The sequence below is a fragment of the Anarrhichthys ocellatus genome, unplaced genomic scaffold (genome assembly GCF_004355925.1).
Source record: "Anarrhichthys ocellatus isolate YVR2014 unplaced genomic scaffold, GSC_Weel_1.0 scaffold6, whole genome shotgun sequence".
NCBI classification, from domain to species: Eukaryota; Metazoa; Chordata; class Actinopteri; order Perciformes; family Anarhichadidae; genus Anarrhichthys; species Anarrhichthys ocellatus.
In genome coordinates, this window is record NW_022280036.1 from 1,151,645 (window position 1) to 1,174,804 (window position 23,160).

Consider the following 23,160-nt stretch of genomic DNA (forward strand, 5'->3'; position numbering starts at 1 on the left):
GGGGGGGCGACGACAGGAAGGTCTAAAGGACGCAGGTACAAAACAAAACCAATCCCATAACATTAACAAACAGTTCCAGGGGGGAGTTTGGCCTCGCCCATCATTCTGATCGCAAACGCACCTTTTTGTGAACGCACCAAACTCAATTACATTTGAAATACACTCCTGGCCTCCACAGTGGCACCAAACAGAAGCCAGAGAAGTCATTTCCATCATTCTGGCTCGTTGAGTTTTCCGGCACCTGAGTAGCCAATCGGCTAATGGGAGGGAGGGATATGGAGACAGGGAGTATAAACCTGCACATATACACGTTCTCATCCTGGAGGGTTTTTTTTTGCTTCTTCCCTTTGAGAAAAAAGAAAATAGAGTCTGTAGTTTTTGAAATATTTATGGCAAAATATGTAAAAGTGGAAAGACAGAAAAACTAATGCCTCTGAGCAAACGCGAGCCCCTGTGATGTCTTCAAGCATGGAAAATCATTCAAGTTGTGTTCAGAGTTTGTCGGTCAGCAGCCGCTATTGCTGTGGGTCCCGCCGTCGTATTCCAGAAAGATGTTTTCGGGCAGCAGCACAACACTTTCTTTTTTGGGGAACATGGCGTAGTTTCTGCTTAAATGCTCTCCCAACAGTAACGGTGTGAACATACAGCTCTCTCACACTCTGTGCCGCCCTCCCTCTCTCTCTCTCTCTCTCTCTGCAGAGTTTCTCTCACTGTCTTTTTCTACATTTTCACTCCTCAGCTCTTTCTCTCTCTTTTTAACCCCCCTCCCCCCCTCCTCTGAGGCCTCCTGAGGGTTGGGAGAATAATGTACACAAACATAACAAGCGAACGGGATAAGAGCTCATGTTGTTTACAGGAGGGAAGAGGAGAGAGACAAAAAAAAGAGGAGGAAGAAATCATCGCAGCGTGCGTTTCCATTCCCGCACCCACTGTAATTGCGAAGAAATGAGAAAGTTGGGCGAATTCCCCGCAGTATGCAGATGCACTTTGATGCTGTCACTCACACGGTGTGGGGCTTTTTGATTAAGGCCTCGTCGGTGCATCGGAGGCTCGTGACCGCACTTGGCAAGATGGAGCCATTAATAAAATCCCAGCAACTCTGGCTCCCCCCTCACCAGTCTCTCTGTCTCCCTTTGTCTTTCTCCCTCTCCCAACTGGGTCATCCACTGGGAGGGACTTCATTCCAAAAGGTAACAGCATTAATAACTAGTGCTGGTAAAGCGGCAGAGAAGGGTGAGGGGATGGGGACGTCATGAAATGTTATGGAATCAGGGAGAATTCTCCGGAGAGGACAAATGATTTAGCCTTTGAAGCCAGTTGATCATTAATACACATCTACTGTTGGAATTAGCCTGACTGCTGGGGTGGGAAATAGTACTAACTAAGTACATTTACTCAAGTACTACACTGAAGTATATTTTTAAGATATGTGTACTTGAATATTTCCAATTGTATTTCACAACAATTCATATGGAAATATTACATTTGTTTTTAACTCTGCTATATATTTGACAGCAGTTACTTACGTTACAGATTAAAATTCCACATTTAAAACACATTCAAGAGTTCACAACATATGTTACTACCCAACAAATAATAATAATAATACAAATAATAAATCCATTCAAATAAGTTCTACATGGACATGCTACATATTGAGGGTTGTTAATCTTCTTCCAAACCATATTTTGTCTTTATATTTCTTGAAATTAGCCATGTGGGTTGTTTACGTTCATGACGATAATTGTGGGGGAGAACTAACGGGACAGTGTGACTAGTTGGCAACATTGAGCTGGGTATTTAGGTTAGAACATGTTTAATATCTAGCACACTCTTGCTAGTTAACCCAAATAAACACCCGAGCTTTAGTGAAATCCAATAACATAAAATACATAAGAATATAATACTTTGAAAGGGACAATTCTGCATCGACTGATAGTACATTTTGCTGCCAGTACTTCTGTAGATACAATTATGTATAATTGTGAATAATAGGTTGTTGTTATTTTGTACTGCTCTTAATACATTTCAAGATGTGGGTACAGATATTTATGAATGTGTTTTTGTTTTCTTCTATGAATATATTTTTTGACAGAATGTCCTTTCAACATGGTTGTTATACCTCTGTTACAAGGTCACTCTGCCGTTTCCATTCATATACTGTAAAACATATTTATTCTGTGCTTAAAACATTCGGATATACAGGCAACAAAAAATAAATACTTTTATACTTTTTTTCCGTAAAAGGAATTTTCCATCTGTGACTTCTCACTAGTCTATTAAATGAGATGCCACATAACCACAGTGTCTTTTATTCCTTTGTTGGATGATTCGACCTTTGTTGCACGTCGTCTCACTCTTTCTCTGTCTGTGTCTCCTGCCAATGAATGAATATACTAAAAAACTCATTAGCAAAAGTGAGTTTTCATATCCCTTCATATCCCTTCTTATCCCTTCCATAGATGTGATGGGCTTCATGGAATTGTTTTGTTGGATTGCTTTCTGTCTCCCAGGGACTCACAACTACTCACATCACTCCCCTTCTACTCCGTTACATCAAAAGTACTGTTACTTCAGCTACAAATGTGAAACAATCAGATACCAGAGAAAAGGCTAATTTGGGCTCAAAACCTTTGACTTGTCTTAATGTGTGTAATGTAATGTGAAGTGATACAGTGTAGCACGTCTTTGAATGGCAGAGATCACAATGACAGCTTCAGATAAGAAAGACAAGCATGCATTTTGCACACTGAGGGGCTGATTCACAAAATGATTATGTGGCTTTTGCCGCGGCCAAACCTGTGCAAACAAGAGCAGAATGACAGCGTGTGATTCTCAAAGCTACACACAAGTGAAAATGTGAAATGTACCACAGACACACGCAGTAACAGTGATTTTTATTAGCTTCTTCAGAGACCTGGTAGGAGCTGAAGCATATTCATAAAGGGGTGTCCGCTCAAACTCTTTTATTTTTGGGATGCAGAGAACGTTGTGCCATACAAGTTAAATAAATTAAGCTCCCCTTCATGTCGTTTTTGAAAATACATGAGCAAAAAAAAGAGACTTAAATAATCAATGAAGTATCTCTGGTGTGTGTTGTGTGTGAATCCGTAAAAGCTAACCTCTTGATGAGGAGACGCACTTCTGCTTTCTGCTGCGGTGGGATCACTGCAGGTATCTGATAAACTGAAAAAATGTCTCAAGAAACTCTAAAAATAAGTGTCTGTAATTCATGTTTTTCTTATTAATGATGTATTCTTTCACCCCCTCTCATGTGTGTTCTGAGGCTCAGATGTGTATATGAGCACAATGAAGGGAGAGAAGTGAAATGAGCTACAGTCCGACCAGAACCCGGTCTACATGGACCGAGCACAGCCTGAACAGACTCAGCATGTCTGGCTTATCAAACGACACATTGGCCTCAAGCGCATTGCAATCTTTGCCACGTGGCTGATCTCCTCAATCAGATGCAAAACTCTGTGGGCGAGTTTATGCTGTGATGTCATTAGCACAGTATCTTTGTGAATCAGACCTTGAGACGATAGGTAGCAGTTAGCAAATGATCCACAGTTCATGGTTGCTTTCAGGGTTGGCTATCCAGTCTTTTATGATGTCATCCCTCCATTCATCGTCTTTTCAGCACAGAGATATCGCAGTGGCTGTGATGTCTTTACCTGCACATGCACATCCATACCAGACATAATTACTTTCAATGTTCAGACTCTTTTTCCTCCAGTAGGTTTGGTCAAGTGTTATTTGTACTTCTACCACCATGAGTGACGAACATGATACCTCCTTCTCATTTTGCTCCTTTTGGTGTCAAACAAGTGACGACACAGAGCATACCCACACACTTTGACACATTGTTGTGTTTAAGTCGTGTGCGATGTAATCTGGTTATTATTATAGTTCATGTTGAAAATGTAAAGAAGAGAATAAAACAAATAAAATCCAAAATCTGAAAACTTTATTTACAAAACACTACAAATCAAACATGATATGACGAGAAAAGAAATATGGTCGGAAATTATGTGAAACCTCACAAACTGGTCTGGTGATGAAATAGAATCACACAAATACCCTTTTTATGATGACGAAATCAACTTTCTCGCCACGCACAAGCTTTTATTAACAGTAGGCCTACAACCGAGCAAAAATGGCCAAGGCCGGACTGAAGTGAAATCTAAATGTTTCCATATAACCTTGTTGCTCTAAGAGTAGCGTAATGCGTGCGTAGCGAGTGATTCAAGGCTAAAGTTGTCACGAACCTGTAGAAAAAGATTCTCAAAGCAGCCCAGGGTGCGATGGGTTCGAAAATAAATAACTAAAATATGTTTGTGCATTTGCGAGGGTCAAACATTTGGAAAAGCGGCCGTGAGCGTTGTCCGTGTGCGGCAGGGACAGACGGGGAACCAGAGACAGAGTGACACTTACAGAGTATGATGACACTTCCACTCCGCCACCCACTCCTCTGCACGACCACACTTCCTCTCCGCCTTTGCCGAGTCCCGGGGACATCTTCCATGCACGCTGGGTGTCACAGTAGACGGATGACTGGCTTCAGCAGCACCATGCCATTTCCCCCTCTCACACTAAACTGTCAGACACACACCCTCCCCCCTCCTCCTTCCCCCCTCCTCCATGCTTTCCTGGGCCTGCTGGGCCTTGCTGCTTCTTGGCCCGGACTGTGATTCTCTCTCACACAATCACACACGCACACACACAGCAAGGATGAGGCACACACACACATTCATCCACAAGTCCATGCCTCAATCTTTCTTGCTGTGATTTACACTCGGTGGGAAAAAGCGCGGCCATGTCACATACATCCCACTAACCGGCTCCGGGAGCCTCTTCTTCTCTCCAGGCTAAGTGAGTACCAGATTGCGTTTGCACTGCATTGTTAAAGGTCACTCTAAAATATCTCACCACACAGCCCGTACGGCTCAAAGACCACAGCAGACGTTGGCCGTCACCGCCGGATTGCTAAACAATAACAGAATACTTTACATGAAACGGCATAAAATCCATCAGCGCTGTTTTACAAACGACATCCTTGACCTTATATAACTGTTACAACTCTCTCTGTAGTATGAATGATAGATGATTTGAAGAGCGATGTCTGCTGTGACTGAGTGCAACATTCCGGCCTGCCCGCACATGCACACACACACACACACACACACACACACCCCTAAGCTGTGTGCCCAAGCAGCTCCCACCACCAGTAATCATTATTAGGACAGTTGCAACCGCTGCCAGGAAATTAACATAAGCAGCCTACTGCTGTTTTCCTCTGCCTTCCAATGACTGGAGAATAAACTCTGAGAAAATAATAATAAAACAGAATTGGGCATGAAACAAATGCTAACCCCCAAGACAGCACACAACAAACAGAATATTCAAGGGAGGAATAAAACTATGGAGAGAGATGGGAAAAAAAAAGAATGTCTCGCCCGGAGAATTCAAGATTTGCCAATGTGAAAGCAGCACGCTCTTACAAATCAAAAAATGTGCCACCAATTTACACCCGTTCATATTTCTGGAGGGGTCAGCGGCTTGTTGGTGTCCCCCACCAGATCCTTCTGAAATGAAGCCTGAGACAAAACACGGGCAGCTACTGTATGGAAAGAGGGGCTCCACCAGCACTGCGGACCGCCATTAATTCTTATCAATACTCATGCATTACAGTTCATTTGCAAAACCGCATTAAGGCCTCTGGTAGAACCCACCCTCCCTCTAAATCTCTCATAAATCTCAGAGCCTCCCTTCTTCCACCAGTGTCAGCGCAGAGAGCCACACTTTTCAATTTCTGGAGTGAGTAAGGGACAGGGGGTAAAAAGCCTCTTCCAGTATTACATCTTTTCTACTTTATTACCAGTCTTCTGGGAAAACGGGGGCAGCTTTGCAGCCCCGGCTATCTGTTTACATTTTCTTTACAAGACTATATTGGAATTATAATTGTGTTCTATGGCGCCTTCTTTCAGTGCCTTGCTCTGTTTAAAGGTCCTGTGGACCTGGGGAGATGAAGAAAAATGGACCCCCGTTTGAGGGATTCGATTACTGAGGAAGAAAATGCAGCTGCACACTGGCTCTTTCTTTTCTTTTTTCTTTTCCCTTTTTCTGGTTTCCTCCAGGTGCCAGTCTCTGGAAATGCTCAATATCAGAGCTGGAGTGGCGCCGTAGCAAACACAAAAAACGTTGGGAAATAATTAATTTTAGCAAACAGAAAAACAGAAATATAACATGATAATAGTTTGGTATGGGTCATTAAGAATTACATAATTATAAATGAGTCTAATTTTTCCGCGACCGACCACTGATCATGCTGGAGTGACATTATGCTTTATTGACTTGGTTGACTCATGTTTTTTTTCCTCAAGGTTGCTAGAGATCACAGTGTTGAAGTGCTGCATGTTTTTGCTTGCTTTGATGTTGCTTTAGCACTGTGTTGAAAACTGGCCTTAAAGAAATATATATATATATATATATATATATATATTTATTTTATATATATATTTTATAAAACAACATGCTTTTACACAGGTTTTAAATCCAGCCTTTGATTTATAATTCAACAAAGTGAATATTGCGTTAAAACAAACTTAACACAGAACTTAAAACTTGATGTCCATTTAAATAGAAACATGTTGAAAAGTCCAGTTTACAATATATTGCTTTGGTCATTTTATCAACTATTGTAAATTTGAAAAAAAACTATTTGAGAAATGAATTTGTTTTGTTCTCCAACTGTTCTGTTTTACCATGTTGAGAACAGAAAAAAAAGAAACGCTTTATCTTTGAACAACACAATGTGACATGCAGGTTAAACAAACACAGCATAAATATTCCATCACAGTATGGATAATTGCTGATATTCCTGCAGCTCAACTACATTGCGTGGTGCAGTCGAGTGAGACGGTGAATTTGTATCCTTAATAATGTTTGGAATTAATTTAAATGCAAAGCCGCGAGCCCAGAGTGCAACCACAGGTGTCTGTGAAGAGGAGCGCAGTGAGAGCAACTGTGATGAGTGCGAGCCTCCAGAACTCCATTGTCCATTTAACTGATGATTTCTAATTTCATTATTGCTGCTCTTCTTATTATTTTTGCTGCCATTTGAATGAGATGGGTTTGCCATTTTACACAACAATTTCCTGTGTAATATCATTCTATCAATAAGTAATTACTTGCTTGGCAAATTGCTGTGCAAAATGTTCATCGGAGAGGAGAAGATCCATATCAATTGTTCATTTGCATAATGCAAATGAATCCACGGAGGGGAGAAAAAAAACAACAAAAAAAAACAACAACTTTGCTGCCATGGCTGATAGTTGGATGCCAGCGCTGATGCTGGAAAGGCTTAAGAGCAGCACAAAGGTCTGCAACATTTTGCAGTTAGGAGCAGGACAAGTAAACTAAGTCCAAGCCCCCAACTAATGGAACCATTTTGTTGTTGTTTCTGTTTGTTTAAATAGATACAATTTCAACTGAAAAAAAAGAAAATAAAAGCAAACCAATATTTGACAAGTGGAGCAAGGGTTTGTGAGCAGTTGTCCATTTGTTAGAACTCGGGCATTAGCAGAGGATGAGCCACTCCATTAGGCTTTTCCCCCTGACAGAGCAACACCATTCTAGCCCCCTGTTTACTTAATATGCAGGATCCGGCCCCGTCTATTTGCTTCTAATCAACTGATAAGACGAAAGGCCTTTTCTACCCCCTGGAGGATGAAAACCAAACTCCTAATGGTTATTAGTAGCAATTAAGTTCGGTAACTGGCACCCCCCCCACCCGCCTGCTTTGGCTGCTTAGGCGCATGTGGATCTGAAGCGGGACGTGTGGAGGCCCTGAATGCAGCTCCGGAGTGTTTCAGGATACTCTTCTCATATGGCTGAGGCTGACCACGGCCGCTATTAGACAACGGACACGTTTCCTGTCTGATCGCCTGCTGCGATTGTAATAAGTTGATATTTGGCATACGCGCTATGCAGTGCGTGTGCGCTCAGTTTGAAAGCACGCTCACAGTGTGTCAATTGCTGCGTGACTGAAAACAGCCCTCTACTCTCCTCCACTCTGAAAGCGTCATTAACAACACAGCACTCCGACTTCACTGTAATTGCGGCCTTGTCAAAGGCATCTTGAGGACACTACACGAGGCTACAGTGTGTCCATCCCAGCATGCACCTCCCAATTAGCCAACTCAGCTCCTTTTGCTTGCAGGATTCCGGAGTCTTGTGATTTTTATGCAAAACCGCCCGAGATCAAACGGCCTCTGCCCTAATCCCCCCGGAGTCAAACCTGGGGAGTGTGATCCTTATCGATGAACGCAGAGTAGAATCCCATTACGTATGCACAGAGACCTTCCTGACATGCAGTTTCCCTCCACGCCGGTGATGCAACAAAGGCAGGAATCCCGCCCCTACGTTTGACTCGTAAATGTTTACGCACATGTGTGCATGCAAAGATCCTGATCTGAATATCCGCCTTGATCTGGTGGTGGTATTTGCTGAAGTTACACAGCGCGCTGCTCAGTTAAACCCTCCGCCATACGTCCATCTGCGTGTTACCTGCATATGATCCATTCATGAATCCCCTGAGAAGAAAAGCTAAACTGACTTATAAATAGCAGCGACATCACACGCATGCTCCATTGTCTTTAGCGGGCGTGCGTGAGCAGCAGCATGTACTGTACAATGAGGACAAGTGTACTGTAGGATTCAGCTGTGCAAATACGACAAAAGGAGAGCCTCACACACGTTCAAACACACACACACGCACACACACACACACACACATACACAAACAGTACAGCCGTGGTCAGAAAACTAATAAAGCTGCGGTGTGGTAATTACACTTCCCAGGATATCAGCAAGGTATTTATATAAAACACCAAAGAAGAAAAGGTCATCAAGGCAGATATGACATTAGCATTTTGACTGCACACACATGGCGCGGACACACGGGTGCACAGGTACAACAGACACACCAAAAGGATAATGTCATGTTTTCTTATCTGGCCACTCAGTGAGACGCATAGACAATGTGTGTTTGCACGTGCCTCTGTGTTTATGTGCCCGCACGCTACTGCGGGCATGGAGGGACGCTGATAAACATGCCACATCTTGGCAAGTGGTGATTCAAGCGGGCGCCGGCTTCTGTACACACTGGGAGTGCTTCACAGATTGAGATGGGGGAGGGGGGGGACGAAGGGACCTGTGTGACTGCTCCCATCCAGATGGAAGGCTACAATGGTTTTGGGGTTGGCCCAGGTCATTCTCCCCTGATGACAAACCATTCAAAGATCTGTGGAGCCATCAAAATATTGCCGCCTCACCACGGCTGCTCCCCATCTTCATCAGCTAACGGCGGCAGCGCGGCGGCTTTGTGACGCAGACGAAGCACAGGAAATAACATGAAAGGGCAGCGTGCCATTTGGCAGAGTGTTCGAGGCGAGGAGTCATCTCATGAGACTCGGAGGGAGGGAGGGGGGTTCCCTCCAACACACAGCTCCTCGTTTTTTTGAAATTTCAAAGTATCTTTACGCTTTCTGTGTTCACTGCTTGCTACCTAAAGAGAATTTCCTCAAAGGATAATATTGTTGACAATGTTGTATTTTTGGATATTCAGTTCAGTGCATGACTCAAATGGCATTCTTAATCGCACAAGTGGATTACAAATGGAGCTTTTATTTTGTTTCAGCACTATTTTATAAGTATATTGGCAACAACATCATTCAATATTAATGGCAGCACAGTGATGATACACACAGGTTAACTGGTGAACCGGACATTCTGAATTGCCTGTATGTGTGAATGTGAGTGTGAATGTGTCAATGTGTGTTGAGCCCTGTGATAGATTGGCAGCCTTTGAGGGTATACCCCTGCCTCATGCCCAGTGCATGCTGGGATTGGTGCCAGCCCCCTGTGACCCAGAGCAGGATAAGCTTAGGAGATGGAAAGCTTTGTTATATTTACAAAGTCAATCATGCATTTACATATAATTATTGAAATACTTTACTACTAGTAATTCTTCAATACAGCATGATGTTTATTTATCAAATGATGGTCCCATTTAGAGGCACAGACCATTGGGCGACGTCAAGTATGCTCACTTCTTATACACAGTCTATGTTTATACTATTACAAATAAAAGTGAAATGAATTTTAGCTGGGAAGTCAGTACATTGGTCAGTCATTTATTGGGCAAAACTATAACTCCCAAAAGGAGGAAACTTTGGTTTAATCTGCTGCTGTGACAGTAGCCATTACAATAGTATTTCAAGATAGTATTGTTGGTATGCAACTTTGATATTGACTCACAATGTCAGTATTGTAATTTGATTGGTGCAATTTCCGTGTGGGCCAGCAGTAGGACGTATTTGTTGTATTACTTCTTTTCAAATAGCTACACAGAGAGTTAAACAGTTAGTGGACGTAAATGGTTAGCCATAGCACAGCTGTACAATAAAACCTCTCAAGCTGCACATAACCAGGCTGTTCTCACATTTTAGTGGTAGCTATACATACAAAAAGCAATGCAATATAAATATAATCCAGGTAATTGTAAGCCAGGACAAGTGACTTGGTAACAAGTGACAAGTGGGTGGTTGGTTGGGGCACAAAACCACGGACTCTCACCCAGGAGATCGCTGTCCTTGTCTCGTGTGAAACCAGAAGTCAATGTCACTCTAGTTATTTTAACCAAACTATAATCTTTTCCTAACCAGGTAGTTTTGTTGCCTAAACACAGCAGGGACTTGGGCAGATGCACCGACTTCTTCTCGTAGATACCATAAGAACTGTTGTATGAGGCTGTTACTATCTGTGTGCTTGGTGAAAACAAGGAGAAAATATCTCTTGCATCAACATTTGAAATGAGTGTGACATCCTCCAGTCAGGTAACATTACTCTCTCTAGCCATGCTGCCTCTCAAATCTACTGCTGCCATGGGAGCTTGAGGCTTTCACAATTATGTACAAAAAACAATTTCATCCTCTTCTGAAAAACACAACAGAAATACGCAAAGTAGTTGCAGTGTCAACATAGTTCATACACAAAAAGTCAAATTCATAATTCGAACTCCAGTTCAACTTCCTTGTTGGTAATTCTTAATAAAAAGCACTCTACGAGGTTTAATCTTGTATGATGCCGTCACCGAGTCATACGCAATCAACCTACGCAGCCTCACCACATTCACGCACTGTGATAACTTAACTAAATGCTCGCACTCCTCCAAAATTACACCAGTCTGGTCTTTCATCAAATTCATCTGCGATGATGTTACACTAATTGGATGTTCTATTATTCATAATAGCAGACGTTTTTCTTGGAACTCTGCCTTTCATTAAAACACAATAGAAGAAGACCGGGTGTTAGCAAAGATTTAGTTAATATTTCATCAGATAGACGATCGGTGCATGTCCGATCCACAAGCACAACAACAGGCAGTTGCAGCCGGGATGAAGGCAATTAGCCAGACTTCCATAACAGAAGGCCTCTACCCCCTAAAAGCTTTTCACATATTTCTGGCATCCTCTATTCACTGTCCCTCAACACCTCATTTCGTTGCCATCGAGAGAGACGGAGCAGCTGAGAGGGCCGACGTAACACGCCGTGTCCCTCTTTGTGCACGCGGCTGCTGGCAGACAAATGCACAAACACCAGGATTCTTTGAGAACAATTCTAACATCCTGCACGCGCGGCCATGATTCCCATTAAGCATTCATGATTCATCTGGATTTTATATTATAACGTTCTGAATTTTTCATGCGTCTGCCCCTCTCCTCCACTTCCCACCCACCCCTTTTCTGATCAGGAAAAAAAAGGAGAATTAATCAAACATGGGAGGAAAAACGAAAAAAAAAATCAAAAGTGTCACTTTCACACACACACAAGAAATGTGTGTTTCCATCACCACCACCTGCTTGTTACATCCAGGGTATATTTTTTTGAAGTCAGTTCATTTTTAAGGCTCAGGCTAGATGTGTCACATGCACCTTGGAGACACAAACACAAGGAAGAGGCATTGTTAGAGGGATACAGGTGTCTTCACAGGTAGAGTGTAGTGGAGTGGAGAATAAAGTATGGGAGGGGGGGCTGCCCTTTTACGTTCCGCCCTCCCCTCCCGTGGCTGTTATTTCCGCTCATTTTTTTGTTCTTTCTGCAGAAGGGATCATTAAACCGAAATAATTCATTTGTGAGAAAGGTCAAAGCCACAGCCTGGTGGCACCCAGATACCAGAATCAGGAGTGGTTGCATTGAAGGGGAGAAAAGAGCAAAGGATGAGCATTGATTTCTGTGTGTGTGTGTTTTTTTTATTGTCAACTCCATGATTGAGGTGAGCAACCTTCTGCCATCCACTCAGCAGGGATGATAATCATCATATTTAATACCTGTTATAGGTGAAGACACTGATCTCCAAGTAAATGTCACATCCACTGTTTACCGCGGCCGCTTTGTTGTTATTATTACATCGCATGAGGCGGGTGAGCGAGCTGGGGGAAGGAACTAGGGAAGGAGTGAGGAGGGGGAGAAGTAAGGAGGCAGAGGTTTGAGGACTGTCATCTTTTATGTGCCAGAAATAGGCACTCACTCCCCCCTGCTGACCCCCCCCCCGCTCCCTCCCCCCCCTCAAGCGATTCATTAATATTAACACCCCGGCCTCCAGCCCACGTGCTCCCAGCAAACCGTGAAGCCAAAATGCACATCCAGTCGTACAATAACAGGGATAAGCCACCTGCAGCATTTCACATTCGCTGGGATCCATCCATAGGAGAGGAGCCGCCTGGGGAGCGCAGCCAAACACTGAGCCCACAAGAGTACACTGGCACAAGGAGCGGGGTCTTTAGCTGCTGCCGCCGCTGCCGCCGCTGCCGCCGCTGTGCCCACAGCTACTATGTCAGAGGCAATGGCCAATTAGCAGGTTTCAGATAATCATAATCTTTTGATTTGAATAATCAGATTTGAATAATTGTAACCTCATTTACTGCTACCGACGCTTGGCCGGTGTTTTGACTGGGAAACACAGCGCAGCTTCATAAGTAAGCAGAATGTCCAACATCAGGCTCTTTAATGACGCCTTAATTTAGTCGCCTCTCGCTGCCTGTTTAGAATATGATCATACGAGGGTCGGTGTTCTGTCTAACAAATCAACAACGGCTTAAATGTCAGCACGAGATGAAGGCCGAAGTGGCTTAAACCCATCAGATTGCAAATGTTGAGAACGATGTAATCCAAACACGGAGACGTTCTGAAAGGGAACCAGGCCAATTTAGCCAAAGCAGCGCACGAGCCAAGCTTTGAGGTGACGTGTTTTAATTCTTATAAATTAGTTAGAGCAAAGTTCAAGGCAGAGTGCCAGATGATTTAGCCTGCTAAGCGCTCCACCTCTGCACAGGCCAGGCCCGGTGAGCCGGGGAGTGTGAGGGAGGAAAAGTGAAGAGAGAGGGAGGGAAGGCAGTTAAAAGGGGGCTGGGGTGGGGTGGGGTGGTGGTTGTTGGACTTAATGAGAGGAGGGGGCTTTTTTTCGGACTTCCACAGGAAGAGTTTGACACCGTTGACTGACAACACACTGACTTGGGAGAGGGTTAATCGTGGTGTCGTCGTCCAAGGTGAAACCATAAACGGCCCATTTGCTATGAATTAGCACACTGACGCAGTGGCTCAGGAAAATGTCCCCCCCCCCCCACGTGTACAACATGGATTTAATCACGCTGAGCCACAGATGCGAGTGATAGCGGCGAGCTTGTTATTTTGCTCAGGGACTACGAAAGCCGCGCGAATGGATGTGCTTTCCTGTTAAATTATAATTGCAGCTGATGCATGTACACAGGAGAGCTTCCAGGGATCACGGACGAGACGCGTCGTGTGCCTCCTTACGATACACTCAGCTGAAACATGGTTTCAGCTCCCTTATGAAAATAGGTGGGGAGGAAAAATGCAGTAAAGTATGCAATTTAATGCACGGCGGTCGCTAGGTGCATGCATGTGAGAGGAGAGGCGGGATGTTGGGAGCCGCGTGTTTGTGCAGACAGGTGTGTTTGGAAAGACACAAAGAAAAAAAATGACAAGTCTGCCAGATTTGAACGTACTCTACATTGCTTCTATTAAATGATCACTGACAGGCTGATAATGTGACTTGGCAATAACATTTAAGATACAAGCAATTTGCCAGTGACGATGAGGTCACCAGCAAAGTGGAAATACCACCGAATTCACACTCCAATTTCTGCTCAAAACACACATCGAGCAGTTCAGAGAGGAATCTTTCATGGATATGACTCCGCTGACACTACAGCAAATGTTTGCAAAGACACACCGGCTACAAAGCTTCACGGACACGCTGTATTTACTGGCGCACACATAACCCTCATGTCTAAATATACTCCATCCAAGCCTATCTCACTTTAGTCCATAACACCAATAAATGAACTACTGTATGACACAAACACACATGCACGCGCATGCACGTACGCAGCTTGTTAATGGGAACCAGGACGACAACACAGAGACATAGACAACCTGTCAAGCTCTTGGAGGGCAGCACTAATGTGATCCCACAGCTCTATCAGAGCCACCGCTGGGCCCAGTGTTTTATTACAGACCGGGAGGGACAGACAGAGGGAGAGATTGGAAAGCAAGAGGGAGACTGTGACCATGGACCCATTGATATAATGGCCCTGCCGGCATTAGTGATATACTGTACAGGTGAGCCTCGGGGAGAAAGAGGGGAGCCCGGTAACAGAGAGGGAAAGGAGGTAGAAGCAGAGGGCAGAGGGATGTAAGCATGCTTTTTTTTTTTCTTTCTTTCATAAATTACACAAGAGGAGGGGATGGAGATCTAAGAGCTGAGAGACAGAGGAGCTGCTGCTACACTGCAGCTCAATACGGATCTTTGTGGTGTTGCCTGAAGAGAGATTACAGAGCTGTATTCCAGGAGCTGTTGTGGGTGTGAGAAACCGAATGGCATGAAACGAAGTCCAACAAACATCGGAGCTTTCCATTCCTGGATTTAATGACAGCTTTTTTTTTTATTGATTCAACCCGCTCCCACTATGGCACTGGAACCTGTGTCTAATTTGGGCTATATTTCAGAATGTATTATAGCCGAGCCAATGCTTGTAATTTATGTGTCATAATGGCTATCAATCACTTGCGATAATTCGGCTAATATTCTCGTTAACTCCCACTCCTCATCCATCAATCAAAAGCAGAGACAGATATCCGCTCAACTGTTGGAGCCGGAGTGAATGCAGATTAAGGATGGGGATCTTTGCTAATCTGGGGGGGGCCACATCGGCGCAACTCAGTCGAGAAGGGGGATCAACCTTTGCTCTGTTGGAAACCAGCATCAGCGGGGCACCTGGGAGTCTCCGGTGGCTGCATTTAGGACTCAATCTCGCCTTAGCTTTGACTCGCTGCCCCCGCATTTACGAAACCAGACACTTGGAGAAGATTTTAACAATATCATTGTACCGCACCCTATTGGCACTGGAGGCAAGCTTACTCGGGCTCAAGAGTCACTCTCTCCATAATCACCCCGTCACACAGAGAGAGGGAAAGAGGTGGAGGTGGGGGACAGAGACAGAGAGTGGCAATCCAGCTGAGCAGAAGTAGCTTGCATCAGTATTTATAGACTTATATCCCACATCGTGTACTAGCAATCCAAAGTGCAGAAAGCAACAAAAGGAACAAAAAGTTCTGGATTTTATTTGGTCTTAGTCGATGTGGTAAACATAGAATAGTAGTGAGCCATGGAAATACCACTTTATCAGCACCATTCAGTAAATGAATAAATACATGTTAAGGGCACCTGCTTTTTTCGAGCCATACTCTGAGCCAACATCTCCAAGCTGTGGTGTCTTTTCACCTGAACGCACCTCTAAAGGTTACAATATAGTAACCCTAGTTCTATACGCACAAGTTGAGCCCTGAGCATGTTCTCCTGCAATCACAGAAAAACACCTTTTAGACTTCCTTTACTCCACCAATCTGATACTACTGTGGCCCTTCTTGTTGGGAATCCTGACGAACAGCTTGTTTGGAAGAATGAAGCCTGTTTCTTTCCCCCAGCACACAAAGACAAAGCCATTTCCTTTCTTCCGAACATATCCATTTCCTTTGCTGAATCAATAATCAAAGACTTTTTTTCCCCTTTCTGTATCACTGTCAGTCTTGCAGTTCAGCCTGAATTGATGAATATTAATGGTTGATTATCAATTCTCTTTGTGCAAAAAACACATACAATGCCGTGGTGGATAACGGCGTTGGACAATGGGATGAGGGATCAGTCAATTTACTACATCTGCGCTACAATTTAGCAGACTTGAATGCATCATTATCAATCCGCACACGCCATATGCTAAATGATCGCCGGCGAGTAAAGGATCCTTGAAAAGTTACGTCTGAGGCTGTTAGATACGGCGACGCTAACTGCCATCAATCTGCCTCACACTACAATCAAAGAATTCAGATTTTGCTTTGGTGCAAACACAGCAACTTGTTCAGTGTTTGTCTTTTTGTTCAGAGGCAATGTTTTGCCTTTAATGGCCTGGTGTAAATGAGCTGCTTATTTGTAGGTTTGAATAATTGAAACGGCTTTGATTGAAGAGGCAAAAATGGTGCGAAAACATGGCTGACGTTGCATTGAGTTTGAATAGGCCTCGTGCCAAAAAACAAGGAAGGTTCTTGAACAAGACTACAAAAACCTTATATACTAACGAAAGCTGATTCTATTTTAAAACCCGGGCTACAGTATTCCATCATGGCTGTGCAATTGTAAATCGAGAGCTGCTTTCCTTTAAAGTACCCTCTGCTAGCCTTCTAACGGCCTACATGAGTCTTTACTCGCTCAAGTGGCATCTCCCACTCGTAGTCAACAATGGGCCAACGCACGTCGCCTCCCTCAGTCCGCGCCCGCGATATGTTCAATCCTGTCTGCCTTCAACACTCCATTTGCCTATTTCTACCCTTAATGACGGGTTATTTCTGAACCGTCCCCTGGCTCACGATGAGTAATCCTAAAATCCCTTCCAACGCCGTGTTCGTTTTAAGCAACAGCCGAGCAACAAGCTTTTCCACAGCTGTCTCTCCTGCTTCACTTTAACAGGTACTACATGTCTGCTCCCCCGATGCCAACGGGACTGATGGGGGCTGACGAACACGGCGCTCAGTGAATCACAATGTCAAGAGAAACGACGCGCCGGAGAAGGGCAGCGAAAGGGAAGGGTGCTGTCACGCCTTGTGGCCGTCCTCCTCGCTCTTCCACAACCTCCGCCTCCTTTAAATCCTCCTGCTTTCCTGCATTTATGCTAATAGCCTCCGCTGAGAGACAACACTGAGAATGACAGACCGTTAAAAATTGATCGCGCAATCTCTCTCTGTCCCTCTCGCAAACACTATCTCTCACTCCGCTCCCCGGCGTCGGGTGTAGTCGAGGGGAGCCACAGTCGCAGGCAGAAGATCGGGGACGCGCGCGCTGTATAATTAAATCTCAGAGTGCGCCGGCCATAAAAAACTATGGGATGGAAAGAGTCCAATCGTGGCCTGGACTTCCTTGATAATAGGCCCACAACCACACACGCAGCGGAAGGGGGGGAAACTCTGCAAAATACACAGGGAGCTGTATGACCAATTCGAATCACACCTTCCCACACATTTCATTCATTTTTTTAATTAAGCGTGAGAAAAGGGGAACAAAAGGGACTGGGAGGGAGAGAGATTTATAGTCTTAAACCAATACAGTGCCATATTGGTTTAACATAGGACTTATCTCAGCTCTGCCAGGCATAGTCATGAGCACTTAACCTTGCAGTGAACGCAACCTATCATCATCATCATCATCGCCTCGCAAAAGGCAATGCCGAGTTCTTCTTCATCCCCGAGCCTCCCCTCCCCGTTACCCTTCCTGCGCCCGATCCTTGAATGTCCTTCGACAGGAAAGATACTCATACCTGTGACTAACCTGTCCTACAGTCAAGTTTGTTGTGAAGCATTAGCCGGGGCCTTGAGAGGAAGCATCCTTCATGCACACTTGATTTTGTGCCACCAATCCTCTGCTGACAATCCGAGGAGCATTTCACACTCAGGCCACAGGCACACGGCGTGATATTCAGAGTGTGTGCTCGGATTTATGACTCACAACTCCTTCATCCATCTTGTTCTTCTGTGGCTCTTTTTCTTTTTCAAGAAACGTTTTCAGGTAATCTATCCATCAATATACTGTATAACCAGGTTGACATGTCAAATCTTTGATGCCGAATATCTGGCAGCTGAGATCTAACCTTCAAATTCTAAGCTCTCATACGGCCCGGCGAGTGCTTGTTTGTTCCAGCGTTCTAATAAGCAGCCCTCGTCGAATCCAGCAGAGGCTGCCTAATTGACTCGCTTGAAAAATTAATGCATCACTTAACAGCATTTTTGTGTTCGTATGATATTTAGAGAACACAGGTGCAAATCCCACATGGTGGCAAATGTTTAATTGATGCAGCCATATGACAATGCTGGGGATAGAAGAAGTAGAAAGAAAAAAACAACAACAACAAGAGGGAGTGATATTAAAAGTATTTAAATGGAACGGGTGACTTATTTTTCAAGTACAACAGCAGCTTTTTGCGTCAGTGCTTTCAGGTGCCATGTCTGAGGGGGTTGGAAAAAAAGATATAGTACAAAGCACTACAATGGCAATATATCATGAACAAGAAAGGCCTACCAATTAGGCACCACAACACTGTTTGCAAAAGCTATTACTGAACGAGATCAAATATGCTTGATGGCCTGCATTCCTGCCCATGCCAGAGAGGCTGGGTGATATATACAGTATATTCTGGGGGAGGGAAGAGAGCGTGGCAGCCAGGCTGACTCTCCCCAGGTGAGTCCCAGCAATGAGCTGTGAACAAGCTGCTTTGGCCATGCTGGCCAGCAGCTTTCCCCTCCTCTGAAAACCTGCCTGACACTTCCACACAGGCCAGGGAGCAGGTGGCCCTTAGCCGCAGGATTACCCCGCAGTTCTGTTCATTATAGAGCCGCGATGGTAAAAACCAACTATAGCTAAAATAAACCTATTTTGTGTTATGCACAACTGAAATGAAACCGTGCTTACACAGAAAAAAAAAATGATCTGGCAGAAAATTGTTGAATCGAAAGTAAAGAAAAAGAGCCGTTCTCATGCATCTGTATTTAGGAAGATAGAAATTGAGGTAAAAAAAATAGTTACATTCTGTCTGACTGCTACATCGTTTCTTGCATTTCAAGGACATCCAACACAGCAGAAAATGTTGCCACCATTATTTGATGAGAGTTTAATTATTTCCAAAAGCATTTCGAGAGCCCCCCCCCACCCCCCTCGGATGCGTCCCTCTCTCTTGTCCCCATATCTCTGCTTCCCCTCGACAACCAAAACCCTCACACTGCCCATAGGAAGTAAAAAAACATAACAGAGAGAGCATTCAAATGGCCGAATTAATGTTTCCACGTGATAAGCGAGCTTAATATAACGCTGACAATCACAGCACTCACCCTGCCAACCAGAATTGGATCGGGTCCAGAAAATTCCTCCAGCACAAACATTTGATTCCAAACCCATCCTCTCTTGGCACGGCTCAGTAATCTTTGTCCTTCGCCAGGACCGCTCGCCTCTGCTGCGGACCCACCAGTTTGTGTACTTTTGGACTGGCCTATGATGGGAGTCATAGACACACAAGGAACACAAGTAATCCACACCAGCAGCAAGGACATCCACAGATCCACCAGCATCTCCTCTGACCGCTTTGGCATCCTGGCGTTGTGTGTTTTGTTTGTTTGTTTGATGAGACTCTTCTCCCTCTCTCTCTCTCTCGGCCTCTGGTTTCCAGCCCCTCTCTTCAGATCAACAGCTCCTTCTTAGATAACAAGGAAAAGGTTACTTGTGTCCTCTTTGAATGGCGGAGCTTGCATTCATGGTGTGATAAAGGTCACTCGCATGGCTTGGCATGCCTCCATAGCAGTTGGTGAGGGCTGGAGGAGCGCGGCGCAGCATCCCTTTGGCGTTATTCCGAGGGGGAGACCTATAAGGGAGCAACCACAGTCGATTGTTAGCCGTCTTTTAGTCGTGTGAGGAGTTGTCGGGAGGAGGTGGGGGAGAAAATGGGAGGTATGAATAAGAGAGTAGGAATATTTGAACAAATCAGATGAGACAGAGAGAATGAGCGAGAGAGAAAATTTAGTGTTTTCAAAAACTGAGAAAATTCTCATTTTCGTATAAGAAGTCAAGATGTCACTTCATCATTACAAATGATCTTTCCGTAGCAGACATGACCCTTTATTCCAATCTTGTCATATTATGCCCTACAGGCGAACAACAAATGGGTTTGCCTGTGCTCCGAGGCTATCCAGCCCACAACATCAGATTGTCTTGCTTTAATCTGTTGTTCTGGGGATTATCCTAGAAAAAGATTTTGAGCAATTACATGTTCCTTATGATTAATGCTTTCACAACACATTTTGTTTGAAATGGTGTTATGGGCTGCAATCAGATTCCTCAAACACCGGCGCATGCACGCAATAGTGTAATCTCTAGATACAGTGGGTGGCTGCAGGTGAGCGCTACAATGTCAACAGCGCTGCAGCTCACTGATATCATAGTAATCCAGATGAGATCAGTGTGAGGGTATTTAGACGAGGTGTTTAATCGTTGAATCAAATATATGTGATATTACAGTGGAACTGACTTTTTTCAAATCAACACTTTTTTTGACAGAAAAAAATTACCACATTAAATACAACAAAGTGACCCAACCATGCGATGATGTAAACTTTGACCTTTTAATCAAAAACAGTTTGAGCTGTCCATTTAAGCCGCTCAGTCGCTTCAGTGTAACACACACTGGTGCGCATTGTTCACCAGAATGCAAAACCAGTGGAGGAAAAAAACACAGCACAAGGTTGGCTTTGAGCTGTCCTCGGCTATAACTGGTGCAGGTGGACATGCTATGCTGTGTCAGCCGTGCCGGTGTTAGTTTTGGTAACTTTTACTACACGCAGTACATCGCTGTGTTCACAATGCTGCGTGGTTCCACGGATGCGTTTTCAAGGACAATACGGTGGAACGTATTCCACCTGAAGCCAACTGCGATATCACAAAGAGTGGAATGATCCGAGTTACTGTGACATTCTCCAACTAACCCAGAGACCAAAAGATGCAGGAACGGATTATTTTTTATTTTATGTATTTAAAAAAAAGGAGAATAAAGAGAGATATGAAGAAAATATCAAGCTGTTAAAATACAAAATTATAATCCATATGAATTTAACCATTAATAGTGCTTTTCCCTCTCTTTTTTGTGCATTCTAAGCCACTGTGGTGCGTGACTAAGCAGACGGTTTCAGCACGACGGGGTGAGGACAGCTCCCCGCCAGAAAGCAGCCGCTCCAGGCGGCTCGGCCGCGAACTGAGCGCCTGGCAGCGGAGGAGCTGTCCAAGGTGCTCCATTAGAGGAGCAATGCATTTTTGTTTTCCAACGTCTCATTACCCGGCTGACAATTAAAATCGCAAAGTTTGAACTACTTGCCTTAGACGCCTCCGCGTTCATCTGCGGTACGTACCCCGATCACCCGAATTCGCCCTCTCTCTGAAGTTTTACCCTTTGAGGAGACATCGCTTCCAATCAGCCCGCCTCTCAGTGCCTCAAATGTGGCACGAGAGCGCACAGGCAGTCCCATTAACGGGAAATAAACCACATACAGGCGGCGTATCTGCGACTTCTAAACGCGGCAGACGCGAGGGAAATGTGAATAAAGAAGGAAACCCAAGTTGCGGACCTTCCTGTATACTTGCTCTGTCGCTCCGTACCGGGGGGAAAATGCACTGCATCCCCGCTACGAAGAAGTCCCGTTAAACCCCTCCGACGCAAATCAGTAATACCTGTTAGGTTTATATAGCCCATCACGGTGGCGGGTGTACTTACCAGTGAGACTTGCATCCTTTCCAGCTGCTGCATCGTTTCACTGTTCCTTCAAAAATACGCGAAAAAAAGAAAGTCCAATGCGTTTCATTCGAGGCGGAGGGAAAATGAGTAACAAAAAACAAAAGGAACCCGCGGAGAGGCTAGAAATCCGTCCTGCAGTTTGTCTAGGCGGAGTGACAGTGTTGGGGTTGTGTAGTTGAGAGCTCCGACAGGCTCGCTGGCCGACTGGAAAAGTGAGGAGGAGATGGAGGAGAGACGCGCGGAGGCGAAGAGAGCCTCCCCTCTACGGCGCTCATTGGGTTGATGAGGAGCCGGGTCAACAGGCGCACAAATGAATGCATGCCGCTCTGCCCAGCCACCGACGCGCAAAAAGGTTACCGTCTCAAATTGCCAGCTATGCTGCAGCTGTAGATGTTACATAGAGGTGTGTGCAGGTAAAGCCCTCTCATTACTGCGTTCTTCTCCTCTATATTCTTCTAACTCGTCTCTTTGAGGAGGCGGTGACGCATTAGTTGGCCGTCAATTCTCTGTTATTAGCGGAACGGCACAGGCCATGGCGATTAGTGAAACGAAACCTAGGCTTCTCATTTACACTGTCACTCGATAGGGTTAAGCAATGAACAGATGGACGCGCGCATTGTAGCCCCGTTGGCACAACAGTAACGTAAAAAGCTAAGTCTTCTGGGGTCCCTGCATTCCCCCAGCACCTTAAAGTGACACTTCTACGGTTTTAGTTTATTTGTATTCTTGACACATGAACGTGTCTGTGGGTGAAAAACTAAATCCCACATCATTAAAAGACAAGGGAGCAGGGAGAGTGTGACACGGGTCTTATTAAGACAGTTAGTGAAAAGGTCATGCTCGTCATTGCGTGGCTGGATGTGAGTGTGAGTGTGTGAGTGACAGCATGAGGGGGGGCCCCACGCTGCCGTCCACGGGAGAGAGCCCTCTAGTGTTTGTCCAGCTACTTGGCAGCAGCCGAGCAGGCCTGGGTGGGTGGGGGGGGGGGGGGCTCTGACCAGCGAGGACTGTTTGCCGCACCCCGCGGCCCCCCCCCCCCCCCCAGCTATGATAGTCTCTTCATGAAACGCATTACTGCCTCTGCGTGCCTTCGTTCCAATGACGGCGTCGCATTCCCACCACCGCTTCAGCGCATGCATGCATATTCAGTAAGTCGAAAGAATGAAATTTCCCGCGAGCGCAACACGTTATTTGTGTG

At 44.8% G+C, this 23,160-nt stretch overlaps 1 protein-coding gene across 2 annotated transcripts in view; it reads right to left on the reverse strand.

Annotated features, from left to right (window-relative positions):
- The window catches only part of cdh8 (cadherin 8), a 112,730-nt gene extending 90,293 nt beyond the window's left edge, over positions 1 to 22,437 (reverse strand). For both annotated transcript variants that reach the window (XM_031846625.1, XM_031846624.1), the window contains exons 1-2: positions 21,942 to 22,437; positions 19,516 to 20,042 (exon numbers count right to left, since the gene is read on the reverse strand). In XM_031846625.1, the coding sequence (XP_031702485.1) occupies positions 19,516 to 19,773 (258 nt within the window). In that variant the 5' untranslated portion in view covers positions 19,774 to 20,042; positions 21,942 to 22,437. The remainder of the gene's footprint in view (positions 1 to 19,515; positions 20,043 to 21,941) is intronic.
- Positions 22,438 to 23,160: the final 723 nt, after the last annotated feature.